Raw genomic sequence first — 27,435 nt, 5'->3', positions numbered from 1 at the left:
AACATTACCAGCTGGAATCAAGTTGAAAAGTCTACACGATAGGATTGACAAATGGAATACAAATATTATTAATTAAAAATAGTTTAAATACCATTTTGAAAAGCATAAAAACTGTTCATAGAAGGGATTTATAATAAAACAAATAACATGTTGCAAGCAATAAAGCTGTGAACATAAAAATGTCAGTGTTCAAAAGAGTTAGTATTCAACAACAATTTTTAAACATCTATTACTGTACTTCACAACCTTCCATCTGATCATCAGTATGGCTTCTATATAGGCCGCTCTACTGCTCATCTCTACTGCTGATCTTTTGGCTCTCCTTTACTGAGTCTTGATCATCCTCTTTTGGAAATAATGATGAAACTTTTGCTGCTGCCTTAAACATATTAAAAGCATTTCATTGAGTCTGGCACAAAATTTTAGTTTCCAAACTACCCTTCTACAGCTTCTATCCTTCTCTCTGCAGCTTCATTTCATGTTTCCTTTCAGACTGTTCTATTGCTGCTGTAATAGACATACAATGCTCTCCTACATCTATTAACAGTGGTGTTTATTAGGCTTCTGTCCTGTCACCAACTCTCTTCCTACTATTCATCAATGGTCCTCTAAAGCAAACTTCTTGTACTATCCACTCTTAGGCAGATGTTACCACCCTGCACTTTCATAGATGACCAACTCTTCAGGAAGTAAACAGAACATACAGGGAAGCCATAGCACACCTAACTTCTGATCTCTTTAAAATTTCTGACTGGGACAGAGCAAACTTAGTGCTATTCAATACCTTAAAAACTCACTGCCTACATCAGTCAACTTAACACACCCAACCCGATAACTATCCCCTCTACTTTAGTAACACTGTTAAATTCTGGAACTCCTTGCCTGCTTCTATATTTCCTACTAGTCAGTAGGGCTAATCGAGATCAGAGGATAAGTGCTTTGAATGTATGGAGACTGACATTTCAGTGGACCTTTTTCATAGCTATATTTGTAGCCCTTGGGAAATGCCACCCCTACAAATGAAAAAAATATATTTAACCTATTATTACAAAGTTAGATAACATAAATACTAAAGACTATCACAGATTAACATAATTTTGACACATGTACAATGAGACAAAAGATCTTACCTTGTCTGGCACCCTGTCATGCACAAAGACCATGACAAATGCAGTGATCCAGGTTACCAGCAAGACATACAAGAAGGAGATGGCAGTCCTAAAGTACTCGGGCCTTAACTGAGTGGCAACTCCACTAGCACGTCTTAAATTGCCAATTCTGGACTGGTCAGGCAGGTCAGATGCTTGGGAGTCCGATGAATAGTTTCTGAAAGATACAAGTTTTGTCAGAGTTCTTTCCACTTAATGAAGAAGTAAACATCACATTGCTGCACCACTGGGGCTATTAATTTACAATTATGTTGTGCTTTTTCCTAAAGACCATGCTCAAGAGACTACAATTTTCCTCAGTACAATTGTTTATTTAGAATCAAAACCTCTAACCTGACATCTTACATTTCTCAGGTTAAATGGTATCCCTTCACCAGGGAAGTAAATGATAATGTGGTGATGAGGGTTAAGTTTTTCAGCATATGCCACACAAGCAGCTGCTATTCAAGGTTAACAAGGAACAAGAGTAGTGGAAGAGGTATAACATGTAATAAATTATATATAATGAAAGTTGACTTCAATGTGTTTCACTTATATCAAGCAATTATGCCCTTGGAAAATTCTACATGCAGGGCATGAAAAAAATTTATATATATATATATATATATATATATATATATATATATATATATATATATATATATATATATATATATATATAAGCATCATGGTAATCTATATTTTTCAAATTCAGTTCAGAGGCAGCCCACCACTGACCTTGATCGAGAGCGCGACACACCAGCTGAAAGCGTGTTGAGTGTGAAGGGCTTGTGTTGGTGATTGTTATGGGAGGATGGAGATGATGCAGCCAAGGGAACATTGTTGTGAGGGTCAGAGAAGCCTGGCAGACCTGGTCTGTTCAGCCTTGTTATGGCTGCTAGCAGTCTCTTAACATCACCAAGTACCTTGAAGGAATATTAAAACAATTTCAGCTATTACCATGAAGAAACTCAGCTGTAATAGGAAAGATATACAATTCAACATCCATAACAGACCAGATAACATACCTTTATTATGTAATGTGAAACCAAATATAATTTTGTAAGGAAAATAACATATAAATAAAATTTTAAAACATATAAATAAACTCACATAAATTTCCAAGTCTTCCTTGAGGTCTTTCTCTGTTAACATCAACAAAGCTTCTCCATCTATTGCGTGCTTTTTAAAACTCTCTTCATACTGGCAAAATCCTGTGTCTTTAAGCCACAAGCAGACATCACTGTTTGTCCAGGACTCTGGGTAGTTGTTGGTCATTCTGATTAATTATTATTTCTGTGGAAGCAAAAAAAGAGTCATCCCAAATATCAAAAACATTGTCAACTTGTGTAACAACAATGACTGCACAGCTTTCTTCATATACCGTACTCATGTTATGTATTCTAATCCTTCTTCCTTGGAATTCAGTGATGGAAATAATCATGGTAGAAGTCTCCAGTGGTTCATATCTATACACTCCAACTCCTCCACCTTCCCATACCTATAGTGTCGATTTTAAAACTACAATCAGTGAGCTTTACTATGGATGTGTCTCCTTATGTATAGGCAAGATAGCATTGTATTATCTAACACCACCCAACATGTTTACAATGATGCAGGAAAGGTAGGAAATGATTATTTGAAGGGAGAAAAAAAAAAAAAAGGTATGATGGTTATTATTTAATGAACTGATTAAATACTTGTTGCAGACGTACACTTCACCTGGTTTTGTCTTACTCGTCAAGTAAGAATAAAGAATGTATTTTTTTTTTTTTTTATCTCCTCACTGGTTGCATTTTGTTTTATTCAAGTAAATTGTGTGAACTGCAGCAGAGAAACCAGTGATGTTTTAGTGTAGATGTCTGTGCTTTGATAAACTTAATACAGTAGTGTGCATGACAACGAACAGGATATGTCCCAACGCAGTGTTCTATATGGTAAAGGTCCATTATGGTAACTGAAGAACTTACTAGAAAAATTAATTGGTTGCAGGGAACCAGAAAAAAAAAATAAATAAATAAATAAGTAAATAAATAAATAAATAAATAAATAAATAAAATAAAATAATAATAATAATAATAATAATAATAATAATAATAATAATAATGATATTAATAATAATTCTTTAAAAATAAATAAAAAAAATTTGTACACTTCCACTACTATATTTGAGATGAAACTGAACAAATATATACAGTATGCTAACCTACCAAATTTCCTGCTGATTCCTAAATACTTACCATCCCAAGTTCTGTGCATTGCGATCCCAACTTTCACACTGCATTGACAAGCATCAGTCACCTTCTTTTAGTGTCAGGCATACTGATAACATTTATATAGTTGTGAAAATGTCAGGAGCACTATTAATTATTACTCTGTACATCAACCACATGTATCAGAAATGGCAGCCTTAATGCATTACTCAGTGGTCACTTTCACTACTTAGTCAATGTTTAGTGTTCTTCCTTTAACACTTAATTTTCAAGTTTTCATAATTCCATTCCTTTGCTCTCTTACCACCAACATATCAAAATAAAATATTTACTCTTCATGATTTACACTAATTATGTCTAATCAACTTATCGCACATTACTGTTCTAGTGTTATGCATAAGTACAGTACTTCTCTTCCTTTCAAAAACATTACAGTATAAAAGCATTCCAAACTATTCCATCACAATCTTACCTTTACAAATCCTCTTCCATTATGCAACTAATATTGCAATTCATTTAGTTTTAGATATGTATGTATGTAACTTTCTCTATTTCACAGCACCTATTAACACTCCACACTAACATTCTCTGCTTTTCTAATGCAGTTAAATTATTATAAACAATAGAGTCTTTCCAGATTACCTTTCCATTTATCACTGAAATGTCCACTGCTCCACAAGTATATGTGACACTATATGAGAGAGAGAGAGAGAGAGAGAGAGAGAGAGAGAGAGAGAGAGAGAGAGAGAGAGAGAGAGAGAGAGAGAGAGAGAGAGAGAGAGAGAGAGAGAGAGAGAGACTAAAGCGAAGATAGGAATAAACAGTGACCACAATTACTTTCACAGACCCACCAGTGAACTCTCACACTAATGGATGAACAATGTGATCCATCTCAGTAACTGCAGCTTATTCAGTCCTGGTACTAACAATTTGTTAAATACATAAATGTAGCTTAGGTGCACAAACTTAAAAAGAATATGGTCCACAACAATGAATATCTTAACTGGGCAGGAAATTCAATATCAAAGGATATCCTCAGTACCGCAAGGTCCAGAGAACAAAGCAAGCTAGAAATGTTGCTCGCTCTGAAGATGTTTAATTGGATCTTGTGGCTTTAAATGCTGGTTTGAAAATTAAACAGCTCCCAGTTTATGTACTTAAAAGCAGCTCTTTTCAAACTGCTTTAATCTTTCAGACTACTGAATAAACCTGTAGCTTCTCAGTCTTCCTAAATATGAATGAAGACTTCTAAATAAATCATGAATTTGTTTACAGTCTCCTATCTGATGAACAGAAATTATTCCACAGAAGAGAAATCTATTGGTGATGGCATGACCTCCTTCCCTACTAAATCTTCATCATCATTAATAAGGGATGTGCTATGACCTTTCCCTTAATATATCAAACATTTTCATTGAATTTGGCAAGGGCTTTAAGTTTCAGAATTATCCAATTTCTTAAGATTTCAGCTCTCAACATATCTCAAATCTTATATTCATTGCTGACAAGTGGATAACCATTATTCTTCTAAATCTACTGACTGTTGGTGTTCTGCAAGAAATTTTTGTCAGCCACACTTATTCTATTATTCATCTGTGATCTTCTCTACATGAATTAATACTATATCCACTTTTATGTTAATGACTCTTCCCTACATTTTTCCTTCACCATGTTATTAGTTATCTGATCATTATTTTTCCTATGTTATCGATTTATTGATATCCTCAATACTTATTGTTCCAGACTAGCAATAATCCATCATTTTAGTTTTCGAGCACATGAGGATATTGAAGTTTTAAACTTTCAATATCAATTGTACTTTTACTTAAAACAGTACTTTTCATTAATGAAGAGACAGGATAAACATTGAATTTGATTTTTCTTCCTTTTTTAAGATGACAAGAAAATAAAGATTTGAATTTACTGATCTTTTAATAGAAATATCAATACTTGTTATCGCTTGTATTAGAATTTTGGAGTCAGAGGCATCACAATGGGGTAGGCAACACAGGGAGTTGCCTAGGGCTCCGAGCTGTTGGGGGCCCTGAGGGACAGCTGATATTGTATTTTAGCATATCTAAAATTTTGTACATTTTGGTTATGTTTGTTTTTCTGTCATTCACAAAGTGTGTGTAAATTTTTTTTTTTCTTTTTTTTACGGTAAGGCCTATAGCGCCTGTAGGCACACTTGAAGAGTGTATGGGAAGTGCTGTTCAGCTTCCACCCATTAGTGGCGCAGGCAATTTTATTTATAGTGGTATCCATATTAGGGCCCATATCACCGCCCCAAGCTCATCATGAGTGTAACCACCTAGAACCTGGGTATCATGGTGACATGTAGGTAACTTTAAACCACTTGACAAATGGCAAAGTGTTTTAAGGCTGTATGTGGTGGGATTCGAACCTACGTGTGGACGTCTGCCCGATCCCACGCTCACCACCTTATCCACTATGTTATTTATCATTTATTTCATATGTTCATTCTTTAATAAAACATTTATTTACTGATCTATTGTCCTGAACTTCATTCATCATAATTCTGGGCTGGAGGCCCCATGGTCCTTCTTGCCTAAGACCCCCCGGGGGTCTAAAAATGCCCGTTTAGAGTTACTGTATCCGTTATCAGGCAATATATTCAATGCTAATTAGCAATTATCATTCATTGCTGATAAGGTTCTTGTCATCAATTTATTGGTTACTGCAATATTTTTTTATCATGTCCACCTATGCAAGCATCCAATCCACTACCAGCTTACCTCCTTACTTTCACAATGCTACCATTGCTCCATTTGCCTAATGCTTTGTAACAATTCAGCAAGGCTATCCTTTTCTCTACCTCCTCTCCATCAATTCCTCAGTTTAAACATTCCTCAAACTAATTCCACACCCATTACAGATACTATTGCTAACTCCTACTGTCTTCATTCAATAGTTACAATCTCTTTTCCACACCTTCCAGCTTCTTGTTACCTATTGGAGCTTCATCCTCTTCATTCTTGTATTCCCACACTCCCATCCCTTTCTTTCATAAGTTCCTTCCAAAACAATTAATTTTCATTGAATTTAACACTCAGCTTCCTAACGCATTTTGACTGTCCATTTACTTTTTTTATCAATTCCTTCACTTTTCTATTCAAGACATGTACATTGTTCCTCTTTCATTTCATATTGACATTCTTTCAACATTTTTTTCCAAATGCTCTCCTCTTCCCTTTCACAGCCTCCTCAATATCAGAAATCTACTAAGCATTGTCTTTACACCTACTTTCTAGACTTCTATACCCTACCAATTTTGTTGCTGCTGTAGTCACTATATCTTTGATATATAACCCATCACCTTTACATTTGATCTCTCAACTACATTCACCTTAGCATCTTTCACATACCTTCTTATATTCTTCTACCTTTCTTGTCCAACCTTTCATTAACCAATTATATACTCGCTTGTCTTTATCACTATTCACACCACATTTCCATCTCTCACTTTCACTATATATTTGGTGCAAATCAAGAGATGGAAGTGCAAGTTCCCAAAGTGAGATCAAATGAGATAATCAAATGCTGAAGGCAAGTATCTTAAAACCTCCCTCTTGACCATAAGAAAAGAGGGAAGCTGCAAGAGGCCACCAGGCCTATACGAGGCAGTCCCTGTTGAAAGAGTTCAAATTATAGGAAGGTGCAAATACAGAAGCAGAGAGTTCCAGAGTTTATCAGAGAAAGGAATGGATGATTAAGTATACTTACTAATTCCTGCATTAGAGAGGTGGACAGCATAGAGGTAAAAGTAAAACATCTTCAGTGACACTGTGAAAGCAGAGGAGAGATACTGTTACCAAGATCAGAAGAGTAGTTAATGTAAAAATAGCAAAGCTAGTTGTGATCTCACTGAATGTTTCCTTTTGTCTCAACCCAAGGAGACGGTCACAGTCTGCCCTCTAAAGACAACTCTCCTTCACACAAAACAACATGCACTTGCAAAAAAAAAAAAAAAAAAAAAAAAAAAAAAAAATCCAAATCTAGCCTCTGAGTCCCTTTCTGGGGAGGGGACCATAAATGCCCACAGATGTGACTGCTCTTTTGGTAGCGACCCAAAATGTTTTGACATCTCCCTCAACTTTTTCTTCATTACTTTAGCATCATTCGCAGTCTTAGATCTAATTTTCCATCTGTGGAACACCACCTCTTCTACTAAACCTCATCTTCTTTTCCTCACCAAAACAGCTGTATGAGGCAACTGACAGTAGCTCCTTTTCTGTTCCCTCCTACTTCCTCTATCCTTAATTCCGTTCTAAAGCTGGATGTTGTGTCTATGTGTGCAATGATTTAACTTGCTCTCATGCCTACACTCTTTAATCTTATGAGTTTTCCACCAACTGGCTTCGATTCAATAGTCTAAGTAAATTTATCTGTGCTGTCTATCTCTCCCCTAACTATAGTAAATTCTTTGACAATCTGACTTCCAAAATGGAGCATATTCTCTCCCTCTCTCCTTTCACAGAGACCTCCATTCTTGGAGATTTCACTGTTCACCACCAGCTTTGGTTTTCCTCTCCCTTCACTGCATCCTGGTCAACTAGCCTTCAACTTTGCTATCCTCCATGACCTAGGGCAACTGGTGCAACATCCTACTCATATTCTTGACCACCAACATTCTTAACTTTTTCCTTACCTCTAATCCTTCTGCTTATGCTGTTACCCTATCTTCTTCGTTGGGCTCCTCCGATCACAATCTCATTTCTGTATCTTGTCCTATTTCTCTAATCCTTCCTCAGAATCCCCTAATGCAGAGGGGCCTCTAGCATTTTGCCTGTCAGTTGGGGGAACCCAAGAAGGTATTATGCAGATTTTTCCTGAAATGATTACTGTTTCCATGTCAGAGATTCATCTCTATGTGCTGAACGCATAACAGGGGTGATACTGTCTGGCATGGAGGCATGCATTCCCTGTTCTTTTTTCTCAACCTAAACCTTCTAAACCTTAGTCTCTTCTTGTGCTATACATGAGAGAGGTTTCCAACAAAAGGAACTTGAGCTTTCCATCACCTGCATCTCATGCACTTCATATTTCTATTCAGAATCATGCCAAGTCTGTTCTTCAACTTGCCAAACACTCCTTCATAAATAGAAAATGTCAAAATCTTTCAAATTGCAATTCCCCTCAAAACTTCTAGCATCTGGCCAAAAACATCTCCAATAACTTTACTTCATCTTTCCTTCCTTTATTTCATCCTGATGGCACCACTGCCATCTCTTCTGTCTCTAAAGCTGAACTCTTCTCTCAAACCTTTACTAACAACTCCACCTTGGATGATTCTGGACTTGTCCCTCTCTCTCCTCCTCCCTCTGACTATTTCATGCCTACATCCAGTTCTTTGTAATGAGGTTTTCCATGCCATTGCTGGCCTAAACCCTCGGAAGGCTTATGAACCTCAAAAACTGTGCTTCTGTACTTACAGCTTGTCTGGCCAAACTCTTTCAACTTTGTCTATCCACTTCTACCTTTCCTTCTTGCTGGAAGTTTGCCTACATTCAGCCTGTTCCTAAAAAGGGTGACTTCTAATTCCTCAAACTACCACCCTATAGCTCTTGCTTGTCTTAAATTTTTTAATCTATCTTTAATAGGAAGATTCTCAAACATGTCACTTCACAATCTCCTATCTGACAGCCAGTATGGCTTCCGTCAAGGTCACTCTACTGGTGATATATTGGTTTTCCTTACTGAGTCTTGGTCATTCTCTTTTAGAGATTTTGGTGAATTTTTTGCTGTTGCATTAGACATATCATAAGCTTTTGATAGTCTGGCACAAAGCTTTGATTTCAAAACTGCTCTCCTACGGTTTCTATCCTTCTCTCTGCAACTTTATCTTGTTTCCTTTCCTACCATTCTATTGCAGCCATGGTAGATGGTCACTCTTCTTCTCCTAAATCTATTAACAGTGGTGTTCCTCAGGGTTCTGTCCTGTCACCCACTCTCTTTCTATCATTCATTAATGATCCTTTTAACCAAACTTCTTGCCTTATCCACTCCTACTCTGATGATACTACCCTACACCTCTCCACATCTCTTCAGAGACGACCAACCCTTCATGAAGTCAACACATCAGCCAGGCACACCACATAACACCTGACTTCTGAACTTTCTAAGATTTCTGATTGGGTTAGAGAAAACTTAGTAATGTTCAATGACTCAAACTCAATTCCTCCATCCATCAACTCGACACAACTATCCCCTCTTCTTCAATGACAGTCAACTGTCCCCCCCTCTTCTCCGATGAATATCCTCAGTCTGTTCTTTACTCATAATCTAAACTGGAAACTTCACATTTCATCTCTTGCTAAAACAGCTCCTATGAAGTTAGGCATTCTGAGACCTCTCTGCCAGTTTTTCTCACCCTTCCAACTACTAACTTTGTAAAAGGGCCTTATCTGTCCTTGAAAGGAGTACTCTTCGCATGTTTGAGGGGATTCCACTCACAGTTTTATTGGATACGGTGGAATAAAAAGCTTTTTGTCTCATCAACTCCCACCCCCTTACTGATTGTCTTCAGCCTCTTTTTCACCGCCATAATTTTGCATCTCTTGCAACCTTTTATCATTATTTTCATGCTAACTGCTCTTCTGCCCTTGCTAACTGCATGCCTCCCCTCCTCCCGCAGCCTCATTGCACAAGGCTTTCTTCTTCCTCCCACCCCTACTCTGTCCAACTCTGCACGAGTTAACCAGTACCTTCAATCATTCATACCTTTCTCTGGTAACTCTGAAACTGCTTGCCTGCTTCTATATTTCCATCTTCCTATGACTTGAATTCTTTTAAAAGGGAGGTTTCAAGACATTTGTCCCAGAGTTTTGGCTAACTGACTTTGAACTTTAGGGAACTGGCAATTAAGTGGGTCTTTTTTTTTTATTATTCTCAGTGCCCTTAGCTGGCTTCCTCTCTTGCATAACAAAAAAGCATAAAAAAAAAGATATACAACATTGTAGTAATGACGGAAGTTGACAAATCAATCAGTCAGAAGAGAGAAGTTGATACAATAACCACCACACCATATGATCCATCAAACATCCCTTCTCTATCTTACCACTCATCACATCCTTCCTTAATCTCTCATCCATTGCTTCATAGTTATTCAGGCTCTTCAATTCACCACTTTCATCCCTCTTCTTCATGTGTAGCTGGTGATCTTTTTGTTGGAGAAAGTATTTACCAGGACTAATCCTTTACTGCACATAATTCCATTAGATATTCCCTATCGTCATTCATTCCATCTTTTAACATTTTCATTTTCCTGCTACTGCACTACTTCAATCTCTCTATTCATATTTCTAACTAACATTACTTCTCTCCCTTTCTCAATTTTCTTAATACATTCATCTACATCATTTCAAAGTTTCATCTGTCTCCCTTTCTCACTTCTAACATTGCAAGTGCACAAATACAAATCCATGCATATTCATTTATTCCTACTTTTCCCCACTATCTAAGAACCTTGGTGCCCATATACCAGTATTTTCTTCTATACTGCTGGGGACACAGATCACATCCTTCAACTCCTTTCCCTTTGTTTCTTTAATCCACATATCATACAAGTCATGCAATCGCACTTTCCAGAAAATTTCAAGTGTCGTCCCTCACACACCTACATTTACTCTTTCCTATCAACAGTACCTATTTTCTCTCCTCTTCTTATCTACATTCCATTTACATTATAATGTCATATAAATGTCAAAAAGCTGTTCATGACGGTATATTCTGAAATGCAAATATATAAATTAACAAAACCTAAAATAAGTTTTAAAAAATTTAATTAAAATTGAAAAAAAATAAAAAATAAAAATATCTGCAGGTCATATAAGCATCCCCACCATAGTTCCACCACACAGGAACACAGGATGTACTTACGAGGTGACTCTCACATAAAGGCTGGGGTGCACAACCTACTTTTTCATAGCAAACAGGCTTGTAAATAATTTCCATTTGAATTTTCTTTATGTGAGCTTCTGCTCAAAAGCTGAAAAAAAAAAAAAAAAAAAAAAAAAAAAAAATCTAATCTGTCAAGGCTATTCTGCTGGTGATCTGGCTTTCCTTAACCTCTTCAGTACCATGATACGTCTTCATATTTATTCTCTTTACTGTATAGCGATTTTATTCAACTTTAGAACCTTTTGTGGAGATTAAAATAGTGAGAACTCTGGCCATTAATCTTCTGACCTCCATAGACCCTTCCTAATGCAGAAAAAATGGTCTAATTATACCCAAAACTCATGGTAAAACTGCATCCCAGTACTGAAGGGGTTAATGAGTCCTCTTTTTGAGATTTTGGTGAAACTTTTGCTGTTGCCTTAGACATATAAATAGGTTTTGATACAATCTAGCTCAAAGCTTTTATCTCCAAACTACCCTCCTTTTCTCTGCAACTTCATCTCAAGTTTCATCTCTGACCATTCTATTGCTGCTGTGGAAGACAGCCACTGTTCTAAACCTAATACCAGTGGTGTTCCTCAGAGTTCTGTCCTGTCACCCACTCTCTTCCTATTTTTCATCAATGACCTTCTAAACCCAATTTCTTGTCTTATCCACTCCTACAGTGATGATACCATACTATACTTTTCCATATCTTTCCAGAGATGACCAATCCATCAAGAAGTAAACAGATCATGCAACAAAGCCATAGAATACCTTACTTTTGATCTCTCTAAAAATTAAGAATGGGGCAGAGCAAACTTAGTATTGTTCAATGTCTAAAAATTCAATTCCTCCATCTATAACTCAACACATCCTTCCAGAGAATTATCCCTTTTCTTCAGTGACACTCAACTGTCGCTCTCTTCAAAGTGAACATCCTCGATCTATTCTTTACTTACAGTCTAAATTGGAAACCTCACATCTCTCTAACTAAAATGGCATCAACAAAGTTAAGCATTTTGAGTCATCTCTGCCAGCTTTTTTCATTTCTTTTATTTTTAAGATAAATATAAAAATAAAGATTTGGCTTCACTAACTTCTTTATTAATATATCAACATCATCGTTAAGAATTAGAACTTTGCATTTAACGATTTATCAGTTATTGGACGACATGAATCATCAGTCATTGATTATTGCAGATAAGGTTCTCACTATTCATTTATTGATTACATTTTTCTATCATTTTGCCCAGCAATGGAAATAATGAAGTTAGGTCCGTGGCACTGATGGATTAATGAATAAATACTGATCAACAATATGGTTTCAATGAAGCAATTTAAGGACTGAGTAACAACAGCCACAAAGTTTATTCATCACCTCAGCTAAACATACACACATATCTATTTTTTATGGCATATTGTCAGTTCTGGCTTTAAAGGTGAATGAAATAACTTCCAAAAGCTAAGTACAGTATTTAGCTACAGTCATCTCAGGCAAAGCTGATATAAATCCATATCTTGTGTCTCTTCTCCAGTTTCAGCAGGTCACCAAATTAGTACACCTGTAAAGCCCTTCCTACTTTCTAAAACATGGGTGGGGAACTTCCAGCCTCTGGATTGTATAAGGGCCACAGGGACATTTGATAAGGCCTATAACTCTGTTCAGGAATGCTACTTCATACCATAATTAATAAAATATAAAATATTCATGTATACTGGACTACATGTCACTTAAGTTAGTTATCAAAGAACTCAGAATGTGAGAAGTTACAAACACTATTTTTTAATGGCCCACAATCTGTGTTAAAAATATTCCAGTGGACCTTGACAGGACATAGGTTTCTCACCCCTGTTCTAAAACCTTTACAAAGCCTAATTAGTACACCTATAAAGCCCTTCCTACATTAAAAAAAAACATTCAAGATATTCCCTATCACATTATCAATCTGCCTTACTTCAAGATGATATTCAAAATATCAATATGAAAACAATATCAAAATACTAACCCTTCAGAAAAATGTGGAAACAAATATAATATAATATTTATATACATAGATACACATAACTGTCAACTTGCAGCCCAAGACATTGAATGCATTTGTGTAAAACAGTGGTTCCCAACCATTTCCTGAGCGAGTACCATTTGGAGGTCCTGTACAGTCCCCGTGTACCACTTTGTTCCAAAAAAAATTAATCCCAGCAAATATCAATTTATCCATAAGTAGAACACACAAATGAACTAACAACAAGGAACACAACTCAATTTAATGTGAGGGATGCATCTGCTCTTTTACCAGATGACCGATGCCAGATTACCTTGTGCAATGCAATAATAATTTTTCTGAGATATGAATAAATTCAATTAAACTTAAAAATCACATATGATCCTGGAAGTGCTCACCTGGAAAGCTTTCTCATAGCACTAATGGTACATGTACCATAGGTTGTGAACCACTGGTATAAAAACATGTTTCTGTGACCTACCTAAAGTTAATAACTTGAATTTTTGTACTAATAGTTTTGAATATCTAAAATAAAAAAAATAAAAAATGCTAACTGCTGACATAAATTAATACATCTCAAATATAAGAATTTTGCAAGTTGGTACATGTACACTAATCAGCTATCCTGCTAAGTGGAGGAGAGAGACAAGACTTGACTTCTAGGACAGCTTGTCTTAAGACCTTGTAGCAGTACGTTATCTTATAGAACAAGAGTTTCTGACCTCTATGCCAATAATATTTCACATTACTTAAGATCACAAGCATAAAAAACAAATAATTTCAATGACCTCAGAAAATCTAAAAAATTTTCATAAGCTGGGATATGCAATCCTCTTAACTTTGTAGTTAAATTGTATGTTGTTCAATGAAGCAACTTGTGGCAGATCTTGTTGGTAGAGGTGTTTTAGTGCCAAGAGCAACATGGACACCTCATTCATCTATTGTGAGATAATCTATGATAGTATGGTACAGAGTGAGTTTTTTCTTTGAGTTATAAAGAAAAAGAAAAGAACTCTACACTAACTATCTAGCTTACTTGTTAGTCAGTTTATACCTGTAAATGATGATAAAACCAAAAGCTAGGTATCTCCAAAATGATGCCATACAAAAATAGAACTGTAATAACTTTATTCAAGATTACCACAATTTGAGTATTTTATACAAATATAATACAATTTATTCTTAGGAAAATATGAAATATACAAGCCTTATATAAAGTACAACATTATAACTGGTACCTCCAGCATCACTTACTGTAGAAGAATGACTGATCACGTCCCATTCAATGCAACTTCCTGCTTCTTGGACTCCGTCTTAGTACACCACACGTAAAACAACTTACTGTGTCCTCCTCCACGGTAAAAACTTCAAAACATACTCGAGTGTCAAGGCAACTGTAAACAACTCTCACTTACAGCAAAGGACTTCTATTCCATTGGTTGTGGCTCCTTCCTCACAGCTCACTTCCACAAGTTCTCTTTACCATCACAGAAAATCCAGCAAGTTGATAATTTTCCCATGTTATTTATATCCACCTCTAAGGAGATTCCATAATTCATATACATTTCTACTACAAACTTTATATAATCCTACCGTCCATTGATGAAAGAAATTATCTAAAACAAGGAAATAAGTAAAGAAAACAGACAAAAGATATGTTGACTTCAATTTCCCCAGATATATAGACACCCTCAATATGAGCTACAATAACGATACGCACATGTTATTAATTAAATGAAGCAGAAGTGATGACAAGTGCAGAAAAATGTTATGAGCTAAAAGCTTTTGATGCAAATGATACAAGAATCCTACAGACTTAAAGCAGACATCTATAATTTTTTCAACATCCAATTAATTTTGGTGACCCAATAATGAAAGACTGAAACAGAGAGAGAGAGAGAGAGAGAGAGAGAGAGAGAGAGAGAGAGAGAGAGAGAGAGAGAGAGAGGAGGAGGGCATTCCAAAAGTTAAGGTCATACATCCCAACTAAGATTAGAAAGCACTACTCTTCCTACAACATAGGGCCTCAGACAAGGCTCAAATACCTGACCGTTAGACCAGTGTCACAGCCAGGAGGGCGTCTCCCAAAGAGAGAGAGAGAGAGAGAGAGAGAGAGAGAGAGAGAGAGAGAGAGAGAGAGAGAGAGAGAGAGAGAGAGAGAGAGAGAGAGAGAGAGAGAGAGAGAGAGAGAGAGAGAGAGAGAGAGAGAACTACATCACAAGTATGAATGAAATTAGTTTGATGCATTTGAAAATAAATGAAAAGATGAAATCATAAACAGAAACAAAGCTGCAAACTGCTCTTAAGTACAAAAAGGACCAAAGAATTATGCAGGTCAAATTGTACTAGGACAATTGAGAAAGGCCCATATCTTATAGCACAAATCATAACAAAAGTCTGACAAAGCTAGAGCAGTTGGTAAAAAGGTAGCTCAACTCATCAGCAAATAATTCAACATGTTATATAAAACTGACTTTCTTTGTCCTTTGTAAACAATACATTCCTCATATATGCAATTTCTAAGTTCCCAGGTTGTAGTATGATTTACAGTTTATTTATACTAGTTTTATAGTATTTCATATTACGTAATCTATGCCATAAGCATACTGCAGCGTAAGTACATATGTTCATATGAAAGTGAAGAAAGCATTTCCAAGCATTTCACAGCTTCCTGTCCAACCCAACTACAAAACAGTAAGGTAAACTGGCACAACTGGACATACCTCTCTCCAAGCAGGGTCTGGATCCCATTTGCACTTTCAAAAACAGAACAAAGAAATGGAACAGTTGTAAGGCTTACCTGAGCAGCCTTCCCCCTCTAGTGCTGATGAGTGTTCCCTTCACCAGTCACTCACAACAGTCCTGTGAAGAAGTGTACTCCCTCTACAGTCACCCTCCAGTGACTCTGACCTGCACCATTCTCTGCCAGTAGCCACAGCCCTAAATAGGCAACATGTTCAAAAATAACCTGGCCACTCAAAGCCCAATACTAGGCATGTTACACTATTACTTGGCATGACTAAAATCTGGTAGAGATCAATGATGATTGCATGTCAGAGCCAGGGTGATGCTGATGGGTGACTGGGGGACTTGACACTCACCAAGCCCTAGATTAACTCCTGTGGCACAAACCTACAAACACAGGGTAGCCTGTAACAAGACTTTTATGTGCCACTGAGAGTTGGGTTCCATTATGTGCAGTTGAGCTACTGTGAACAGACAAAACCAGAACAAGTAGTAAGTACAAACAAGTGACCCACTGACCTGCAGTGTTGCACTTAAATAGGACAACAAGGCAACACAGCACCCCTGCAACAAGAGAGGAATGCGTCAGCCAGTTTACTTAGTAAGCTTCTCCTATGTATACCATACATTTGGAATCAAAGCTTCCCTGCCTTAGGCCTGAAATATAAAAAGAATTGATGGTTTAGTCAGACAGATATGTGATCAGGGAATAACAATTTAATACTTAACGTTCACGCCATTCCTTTATTTTCACGTTTGAATATCTGTACATGGATGGGATTGTGTACAAAAGATTTTATGCTAAGCACAAAACATAATATTCATTTCACTAACTAAAAGGGTCGTAGGAAAAATCCCAATTAACCAGTCTCGTTTTTGGAATGTGATTATACAGAGTAATACTCATGAGTCAGTGCAAGAAATTAATTGGGTAAATACTACAAAATACAGCTATCTGTCTCACAGCCACTCACTCATCCCTGGATTCCATGCATGCCTTGTAATTATTTTATCAATTGTTGAAATTTGCATCAAAGTACTGAAAGATTAGTACATACACATCCAAAGTGAATTCACCTCCATGGCCTATAGGAAAATCCCACTATTGCTAAAATTAAGATTTATGCATAGAAACTTAAATTTCCATGTAACAGTATTTACAACAGCTGATTATTATCAAGCAGCCATGAAAGTTATTCGATATCTGTTCAAAAACAGTATAAAATACAATTCAATGCATTCCTGATATAAAACTTTACAAAATTACTTTTCTTACAAAAGGAACACTTTAATATTTTTTTCTAATTCTACATGATAGTGCTTATGGACAAGAGATAAGTAAGTATAGCCCTATATTTAATTTCCTAGCATTGAATAAAGCTATATACATACATCATATATTGGTCTGAAGATCTTTGCACTTACAAAGATGAAAATGAAGCATCGTGGGCTTGGTGTCTGGAGGCCGCCTAGCATCAGTACCTCACTGCTGAGGTTGTCCCTGCTGAGGTGCTGGAGGTGCTGGTTGGCTGGGCTGGCCCCATCCCTGCTGCCCCCACCCCATCCACATATAGCCAGGATTGGGTTGATAGCCATAGGGGTACTGGTTGTAGGGCATTTGGTTGTAGGGCATCTGTTGTGGGTAATACTGCCAGTACCCCATCTGGCCCATCTGGTTGGGAAAGCCACCACCATTGGGGTAGCTAGGCATACTAGGTTGTGCCCCATTGGCTTCTTGCGCTGGATTGCTGGTTTGGTCCACTCCAGTGTCTTTACCCCAAGAACACCTAATCATTTGTCCATTTAAATTAGAATTATGAAGTTCAACAATTGCCTGACACGCACTCTCCTTACTGGTGTATTTTATGAAAGCATAACCCTTTTCCTTGAAGATCTTAATCTTTTCTATTTGTCCATGAGGCTGAAAAGACTTGTGCAACATTTCTTCAGTAATGTCTTGTTTCAATCCCCCACAGAACACTGTAGTGTTCGTGGGTGTTGTCTGGTTGAACACTTCATCATAGTTTAGCTTCTTTTGTTCAGGTTTGGTTTCATTTGGAGTGTTTGCTGGCTTCCGAGTAGCCCAGCGTGTCTTAATCATCTTTCGACCAAGCCACTGACCATTCATGGCACTAATACTTGTCTCTGCATCCATCTTTTTCACAAAAACCACAAACCCATAGCCTCGAGATTTAAAGCTCTGTGGGTCTTTTACTACTTTGCAGTCCGAGATCTCTCCAAACACCTGGAAGGCTTCCCTAAGGGCTTGTTCATCTATTTCCGGACTAAGATCTCCAACATATACATGGTGATGCCTACTCGTGTCTACTTTTGTATATTTGTTCTTGTTACCTTGACCAGTGGCCCAGTCAACTCGCATTTTTCGATTCTGAAGCATCTTGTCATTCATCATGGTGATGGCATTGAGGGCTGTCATGTGATCACAGAACTCGACAAAGCAATATGGGTCAGTAGTGGGTTCACGGAACATCTTGCAGCTGCGCACCTCACCCAGTTGGCCAAACAGCATCATGATGAGGTCCTCGGTGACCGAGTTGTCCAGGTTGCCAACGTACAACGTCCTGTTCTGCTCTTGTGCCATGTTGCTGTCACCTGTGGAACCAACCACATCAGCACATCAGACAGCCCACCATCCACCATCATTTCCACGCCCGGATGCCAACCTAATACCACAATTAAGTAAACTTTATTCTTTTTTTTTAATGTTGCTGAAACTTAAGCATTGAAAATCACATGAAGCACACTGCCATGACTCTATTTATTTTAGGACTGTTCCTACTCCCTAATGCATCAAACTGTTTTTCCAAATCTTTAGAATCTCCCACATAAAACATTACTAAATGCACTGAGACTTAAGCCTGAAACACTTGAATATACAAAATTAGTAATACACGAAATTCATACACACGTTCTGAAATGCCATCATTACATTAGTGAGGAGTAAAGGGAGCCATCCTTCTTTTGTAATGAAAATTAATTCTGCTCTGTTAATCCTCCCATTCCTCTCTTTTGTACTAATTTATATAGCTAAAACACATCTACTTGAAAATATCAATAATTTGTCCTATTTCTGGTTCCATTCTGTATTGCATACTATTTTCTTATATCATATTACACATGGAAGGGATAAATACTGAGTTATACTTGGTTTAAAGAATAAACATCCTTCACCAGAATTGTTCTCATACCGTCAAGAAAGCATCAACTGAAAAAGGCAGGACAGCTACAGGACAAAACCACGAGAGAGAGAGAGAGAGAGAGAGAGAGAGAGAGAGAGAGAGAGAGAGAGAGAGAGAGAGAGAGAGAGAGAGAGAGAAAGCAATGATTTTTATAGTTACTTCATCTAAATAGCTTAGAGCACATTATATCTGTAAAATGAATGAATGAATGAATGTGTGTGTGTGTGTGTGTGTGTGTGTGTGTGTGTGTGTGTGTGTGTGTGTGTGTGTGTGTGTGTGTGTGTGTGTGTGTGTGTGTGTGTGTGTGTTTCACTGTTTGATCTGCTGCAGTCTCTGACGAGACAGCCAGATGTTACCCTACGGAACGAGCTCAGAACTCATTATTTCCGATCTTGGGATAGGTCTGAGACCAGGCACACACCACACACCGGGACAACGAGGTCACAACTCCTCGATTTTTACATCCCGTACCTACTCACTGCTAGGTGAACAGGGGCTACACGTGAAAGGAGACACACCCAAATATCTCCACCCGGCCGGGGAATCGAACCCCGGTCATCTGGCTTGTGAAGCCAGCGCTCTAACCACTGAGCTACGTGTGTGTGTGTGTGTGTGTGTGTGTGTGTGTGTGTGTGTGTGTGTGTGTGTGTGTGTGTGTGTGTGTGTGTGTGTGTGTGTGTGTGTGTGTGTGTGTGTGTGTGTGTGTGCACGCATGTGTGTGTATATGCACTCATGTGTGTGTGCATGTGCATGTGTGTGCATGTGTGTGTGTCACAATGGGCTTTTATAACATATAAATCCAGTGCTTCTTTACCTACTCTATTACTAATTCACAGCTTCAAGATTTGCAGGAAAAATATGCTACATATTTGCCTCAAGTCATTCAGTTCAATAGTGCTAGTCATTCATAGCAGGATGGCCCCCTTAAAGCAGGACAATACTGATTCTCAACTGGCACAATCAAATATTAAGAAAAAACTACATATGCACTTATTGGATTTGGAAAAACTATTGAACCACCAGAAAATACTAACAAAACTATACAATTACTCATTTCTACAGTGCAATCTACACAAACAACTAACATACAAAGATTCTGGATCTCAGAATACTAGTTTTGTGGCAGTTACCCTCCTCACGAAAATAAAAGAAATTATGTAAAATCATTTTTAATGCAAAAATCATTTATACATACATGCTTAAAATTGACATGACAAGTGTTTCATAATATTCATGAGGTATGCTTCAACATTCAAAGCACTAGACTGTTATACCAGGAAGACACACACAACATACATTTCAAAACAAACTTGCTCCCTCTCTCATAACAAACCATAAACCAATGTAGTCACCAAGAAACAAAAGTTGTGCCTAAAAGTGTGCAATTCCAAATGAACACATCACCATTTCCCCAAATAAACCTCTCTAATACTTCACTCGAACACTCCACCAATCCCAGTGATTCACTTGACCATACATTATGTACAATGAACAATACACAACCATCACCTATGACAAAACACACACACACACACAAACATTAGTATTATATATATATATATATATATATATATATATATATATATATATATATATATATATATATATATATATATATATATACACACACACACACACTCACACACACACAATGTGAACGATAATCTTGACTGACAGTCTTTAAACCCCACTTCTATATACTTCATATGTTTGCTAATAGTGTACTTATTTTCTTGTGTTCACCAAAGCCTGATCACAAGTGGACCCACAATCACGAGCCATTACCCTCAGTGCAAGCTCAGAGCCTCATTATTACCAATCTTCAAGTAAGACTGTCACCTCACACATCAAACACCACAATTGTAAGCAGAGAGTCCCAGGGGTTCAAACCTATGCCAGCCATGACAACCAATAGAGATTCAGCCCATTTACCACTGAGGCACGAGACAGTGTGTGTGTGTGTGTGTGTGTGTGTGTGTGTGTGTGTGTGTGTGTGTGTGTGTGTGTGTGTGTGTGTGTGTGTGTGTGTGTGTGTGTGTGTGTGTGTGTGTGTGTGTGTGTGTGTGTGTGTGTGTGTGTGTGTGTGTGTGTGTGTGTGTTTAAGTCATTGGTTTAACTCCTGGGTCACGACCCAAAGTTAGTTTGCCGAGCTATTTTAATGGGCTGCCAAGTATCTGTGCACAATCCTTTTCCCCATATACCTATTCATTATCACAGAAGACTAACTGTTAGAATCATAGAGACAGGTAAATGAGATGAAAAAAAAAGCCTACATCTACTTCCATCTTACAAATATAGGTAAATAAATAAGATGGGAAAAAAAAAAAAAAAAAAAAACCATCCTACATCTACTTCTATCTTTTAAATATATTTAATTTGAATGATAAATAAAAGTGTTTATGAAATCATATCAGTCACCATAGTAGATCTAGACATATTCTAGGTCACAGACCCGAAAAACTTAAGAATTGCTGGTGTAAGTGTTCTATATGCATGCACTATTTCAACTTTACCACACACACACACACACACACACACACACACACACACACAACTTGCTGCCTCAGAATTACACTCTCTATTCACAATTAATAAAAACTGAAACGTACCCAGAAACCAGAGTATGGTATCAAAGTATAATGAATGTTTTAACTGACAGATCACAAAGACCACTTTTAGATATGGACTTTTCCATGATCAAACTAATAATGTGACAGTAGTGCAGAGCAACAAACAATAATGGAAATGTAAGGAAAGTGTGATCACAAAAGGATTAAAGTAAAGCCTATTCATCAAGTATGAATTATAAATCAAATTCTAAATCATCGGATAAGTATGACACCAACAGTTATAAGACGTATAGCAACTCTGTGACAAACATAACGAGCAAATGGTATGGTCAACACAATAACACACACACTTTAGGTATATACTTCATAGAAAACTTGCAATAATTATTCAACTGAAAAAAGTGAACTGTTATAACTTTGTCAACTAGTGGAAAGGGACACAAGGCACCAATGGAGAGAGTGCAAGTGATTGTGCAGTAGATAGATACCATGTAAGATGCCTTATAAGCCTGTCTCTTGGAGGGCACACACAATTTAAAAATGAAAAAAAAAGTATCTTATGTATATTCTACCATCCACTATTTTATAAAGCCAATGACAGTGGAGATACTTATCAATGTGAGGTAGACTGACATGTATGTGTACGTCATACAGACAAACTCATGAATAAAAATAAATAGAAGAAACAATAAACATCAGCAATAGGGAAGTATTATTACATACTGTAATATGGTAGAAGGCTAATTCAATGCAACTTGTAATATTGCAGAAGGCTAATTCCATAGAACAATAAAAATATAGTACAAGAAAATTACTTAACCTGTGCCATTTTGCATCTTGTAAGGCATCAAATAAGGCAGCCATTGTAAAGTCATAAGTGCACTGAACTGGAATGGTGTAAGGAAATCACAAGAGCTAATGCAGGTAGAATCATTGCAGTAGACTAAAAAGCCTATATATATTATAAATAAAGCATGAGGAGGCAGTGGTAGGAAACGTCCTGCTGTTGTCATAACCTGCCTGGACACAGAAGCATTGCACAACTGTGAGATTTAGATCAAATTCTTCATCTGATCATTAATGTAGTAAACTCTCATGACTATCGTCCAAGCAAATCAACTGCATTACCAATAAATAAAAATAAAAATTAAATAAAAAAAAAAAAACAATATGTGAACCTCAGAGAACTTTTGCACAACCTGCTATCTGCCACTTGTTTATACTTGTTTATACTCTATGTAAATCAACAACACAGCTGAGTGTTTTTGTACAACTGTCCTCATAATGCAACCTTAGTTTATTAAATCAAGAATCAGAATAATCCTTCTCCCCTTCTGAAGACCAAATATTTTCCTAAATGGCAACAAAAACACTTTCATTCATACCAGTAAATGAAATTCAAAGAAAAAACTTTAATAGTAAAATAGAGAATAAAAAATACAAGAATTCCCTTTCCAAGTCAAGTTTTTGTCATATAAAAGCAATGTTTGAAACAAGTAAAGACAAAAATCTTATGTATACATTTGAAAAAGACAACTACTTGTCAAACTAACACTATCCACACTACAGTATCAGAACAAAATTTTACCTCTGTGGAATTCAACACACTGAAAACATCCACGGTTCAACTCTCGATGCCATCAAGGTAACCTGCTGCTAACTGTAACACTCCTAGAGCATGCTGGGGGACATATCATACTTCAGTCAACCTGTCTCAACACTAGTAATCCATACTAGGAAGAAATTTACTATAGTCATGTATCACTAAGACTTTTTTTATGCATATACCCTTTTCATCTAAGCCAGGAGTTCTCAAACTGGGGTTTGCGAACCCCCAGGGGTTCACAAGAAGATTTCTATGGGTACTTAGATGGCTGACGAAAAACATATCTTAAAATTTAAATAGTGGCAGTTGTGGATTATGAAATTCAGTGCTAGCAGTGTGTGTTCCTTCAATCTCACTGTTCTACGCTGGTTTCTAATCTTACAGCGTTGATTACTGAGTGAAATGGAATCAATATTGATTAGAAACCCATTCATTGTGAATGCACCTTCTCCCAGATAATAAGAAGAATTCTTAGAGTTGGTGAATGACTCTGTTGCAAAAGATGCATTTGAAACTCTTTCTCTCACCAAGTTCTGGTCTAAAATGAGTGAAATTTACCTTGTTGTATCTGAAAAAGTTTTGAACTCTTTACTGATGTTCCCTAGCACTTACCTGTGCGAGCAAGGATTTTCAACGCTGTTGAATATGAAAACTAAACATCGATCACGACTCAATGTCAAGCATGACCTACGATTGTGCCTATCTAATACTGGTCTTCGAATTGAGGAACTTGCTTGTAACAAACAGGCACATCCCTCACACTGAAGTTCATTATTGATTGATACTTAAGAAAATATTGTTTCACTCGTGCATGCGTAGCATCGTTGTAAAATATTTGCAATACTGATGTTTCTTCTGAATAAAGTCATTAAAATTTGAATAATTTTATAATATCCTTTGCAGAATTATTGTAATTTAACGAGTTAGTCAATAAATTGCCATTCTGTTCATTGTCAGATTATTGGGGGTTCGGGAAGATGGTCTTATAACTCAGGGGGTACTTAACGAGAAAAAGTTTGAGAACCCCTGATCTAAGCAAAAACTTTTGAGCAGTTCAACAGGATTTATAGCAATAATAATTCATATAGGCCTAATTATGGTGCATTGCATCTCAAGGTTGAAAATATCATTTGGTCTCATTTAAGATGGGGAAAACAAGGTAATAACTTACTAAGCTCCACTTTGTTGTGACAAACGATGTAACAATGTGTAAAGCCAATCCTTGAAGTGTTCAGTACCACTATGTAACTCTGCCTGTCAACACACCAAATGTATCACACACTTATAAGATAGGACTGAACTCTGGCAGACACTTTTCTTCTCTGGTAAGTAATGGTACAATTTGAACAGTATATTGCAATAAGGAGTATGTAAATGTTAATATTTGTGATTACATTACCCAACAACACATGAACCACTGATCTCAAAATATTTTGACCTCAGGCATATAAAACCATAAAGAATTTAGAGAGATTAGTGATATAGAACCACATCCATAATCGACACTACCAAATTTCTAAGCTTTTAAAGCATACTTTACTAGTATGCAAGCTAAAGAATAAATAAGTAAAAAAAATTAAAATAAACAAATAAAACCAAGAGAAATACCAATATCAATGCCACACACACACACACACACACACACACCCGGTAGCTCAGTGGTTAAAGCGCTGGCTTCACAAGCCAGAGGACCGGGGTTCGATTCCCCGACCGGGTGGAGATATTTGGGTGTGTCTCCTTTCATGTGTAGCCCCTGTTCACCTAGCAGTGAGTAGGTACGGGATGTAAATCGAGGAGTTGTGACCTTGTTGTCCCGGTGTGTGGTGTGTGCCTGGTCTCAGGCCTATCCGAAGATTGGAAATAATGAGCTCTGAGCTCATTCCGTAGGGTAACGTTTGGCTGTCTCGTCAGAGACTGCAGCAGATCAAACAGTGAAACACAAAATGAGTGCTGGTGATGGGATGGAGTTCATCATGTGGGAGACAAAAGCTAAAAATGGCTTCATGAGCCTCACACATTATTTCACTTAAGTAAATAGTAGTAAGATTCCTGTGGGGAGAGGGAATGCCTGATAGTGAATATATGGAAAGCCTGAGGGTGAATGGGGTTGTAGTAACAGACACAGAAGAAGTGAGATAAAAGTTGAAAATGACTCAATAGAGAGATAACTTGGAAAATAGTTCAGTTTTTTAACAGTTTGAGGGAAGACACTGAGTGACAAGTATGCTGTTAGAAATGCAAAGGGCTTAAATGAAATGAAATAAAAAGGAAAAGTGACACAGCAGTAAAACATGTGAGATAAGTCAATGCTAGAAAAAGACGGAGAAAAAGGGTACCTTGGAATGGTATAGAGGAAGAGGCTCCAATGTATGAAAAAATTATATGGGGGAAGAATGGATGGTGATCTTTTCCAAGCCAGGGCAGAGTATGGATGTGAATGCAAGGAGTTACAGATAGTCCAACAGAAAAGTATGCAAGATATGTGACTTGGAGGAAGGAAATATGCTGGAGACTAGGATGAGATGCTGCGAGCACTAAATTTTACTTCTCATCAGACAGAGCCCTTCATTAAGGATATTTTCAATCCCAGACATATAAATGCTTCAGAAATTTATTATAATATTGTTAGCATTTTTTTTTAATTTGTCCTGCCCTCAAACAGCACATCAATTCATCCACTGCCAATTAAATTAGATTAGATTAGGTTAGGTTTAGTTTGGTTTGTTGTTATTAGGATGCTAGCAATGGTATCAAGATCACAGCAAAGCATTATTAATAACAAAAGCAGCAGCAGTAGTGCAGCTTCCTCCCTATTGTTGGTAGTAAGAGGCTCCATTTATGCAAAAAAAAAACTAGGACATAGGGCCGCAGGACTATTGTATTCACCCTATGTATGTTACTTGAGAAAAAAAAATGTGACAAACAGTTAGCAAATTCATACAAAATACTAAAATCTAGTTACCAAAAAAATGTTTTTGTCTCCAACTTGTGACGGACAAGAAAGTACAAAATTTACCAAAGTTCTTTCCCAGAGAGACCCTTCTCTGATGGGGACATGTTTGATTTCAAGAGGACCTTCCCTAAGCCTGCCTGCACCAGACTACTGGTGCATCTCATGACTGGCAGTGAGGTTATCACAGCCCTCTGCTAGCAAAAAGGCTTGGTTCGTTTGAAAAATAAAGACAGCATTGACACATGACAATGAAGTATCATACAACAGCTAAGTATTTCCCTCCCTAAAAAGTGTTTAATGTACCAGTGAGACAGGAGTGACCACCACCTAACTCGCCTGACTAACCCTACCACCTGTACCCACCCATTCCCCAGCCCCCACCCACCTCCAATACTCTAACAAGCACGTCACAACAAACAATAACAGGTTCACACATGATGCCTTGAACACCTCCGGCTAACGACCTACACGTGGAGAGGAGAAGGGAAGCGCTAGGCAGCTTAGATAAGGATGGAGTAAGTAATACTGGAAGACTGTGGGATTCGAAACTATTCATCTAGAAAAAGAAAAAAAAATGACCTTAGTTCCTCACTAACCCAATGCAAACTAAGGAATTGAAAAAAAAAGATAAACATAACCAAAAAAAATACGGAAAATTTAAAAAGTAAACTCGGGATGCACTTTATCGAAATATACCATCGATAAGAAAGAACACCCCATGACCACCACCATCATCAGTCACCAGCACCAGCGCCGCCATCGCCCCCACTACACCACTATGGCTCGGTGATACCCTATGCCCCTCCGTGCACGTGTCCCCCACCACCTGGACAACCCACTGACTCACACCGGCACCACAAATGACCTGTCAAAGACCCTAAGACACAGGCCGCCATTGTGCCCTTCCTCGCCTCCTACAGGACACAGCCGCACCCTTACCTTGTACTAGTCTACGGGGGCAGCAGTGTGACAGGAGAACAAGTGGTTGGTTTCAGTGTGGACAGCCAGAAAGCCGAAGTTATTGTTTTCAAGCCAGGAGACGGAGCACTGCCTCGGCCGCCATTACTGGACCCGCGTCATGACCCACACAGAGGT

The 27,435-nt window shown here is 37.5% G+C and overlaps 2 protein-coding genes across 3 annotated transcripts in view; both read right to left on the bottom strand.

Moving 5' to 3' along the window:
- Positions 1–7,165, bottom strand: part of LOC123498800 (sphingomyelin synthase-related protein 1-like) — a 16,510-nt gene extending 9,345 nt beyond the window's left edge. Inside the window, exons 1-4 of one of the 2 annotated variants that reach the window (XM_045246226.1) lie at positions 7,106–7,165; positions 2,262–2,444; positions 1,887–2,074; positions 1,131–1,326 (exon numbers count right to left, since the gene is read on the bottom strand). In XM_045246226.1, coding sequence (XP_045102161.1) covers positions 1,131–1,326; positions 1,887–2,074; positions 2,262–2,426 — 549 coding nt within the window. In that variant the 5' untranslated portion in view covers positions 2,427–2,444; positions 7,106–7,165. Of the gene's footprint in view, positions 1–1,130; positions 1,327–1,886; positions 2,075–2,261; positions 2,445–3,833; positions 4,067–7,105 lie in introns of those variants that run through there. The other variant, XM_045246227.1, reaches the window with a different exon arrangement.
- A 3,108-nt stretch (positions 7,166–10,273) lies between these two features.
- LOC123498799 (nucleolysin TIAR-like) lies at positions 10,274–27,435 on the bottom strand. Its single transcript, XM_045246225.1, is given in 5 exon segments — positions 10,274–14,204; positions 16,531–16,575; positions 17,437–17,634; positions 17,636–18,624; positions 27,280–27,435. Coding segments are annotated over 4 exon segments (1,350 nt in total). The 5' UTR covers positions 18,614–18,624; positions 27,280–27,435; the 3' UTR covers positions 10,274–14,075.

Source organism: Portunus trituberculatus, chromosome 48 (assembly GCF_017591435.1).
Source record: "Portunus trituberculatus isolate SZX2019 chromosome 48, ASM1759143v1, whole genome shotgun sequence".
Classification (NCBI taxonomy): Eukaryota; Metazoa; Arthropoda; class Malacostraca; order Decapoda; family Portunidae; genus Portunus; species Portunus trituberculatus.
This window is presented reverse-complemented; position numbering and strand designations above follow the sequence as displayed.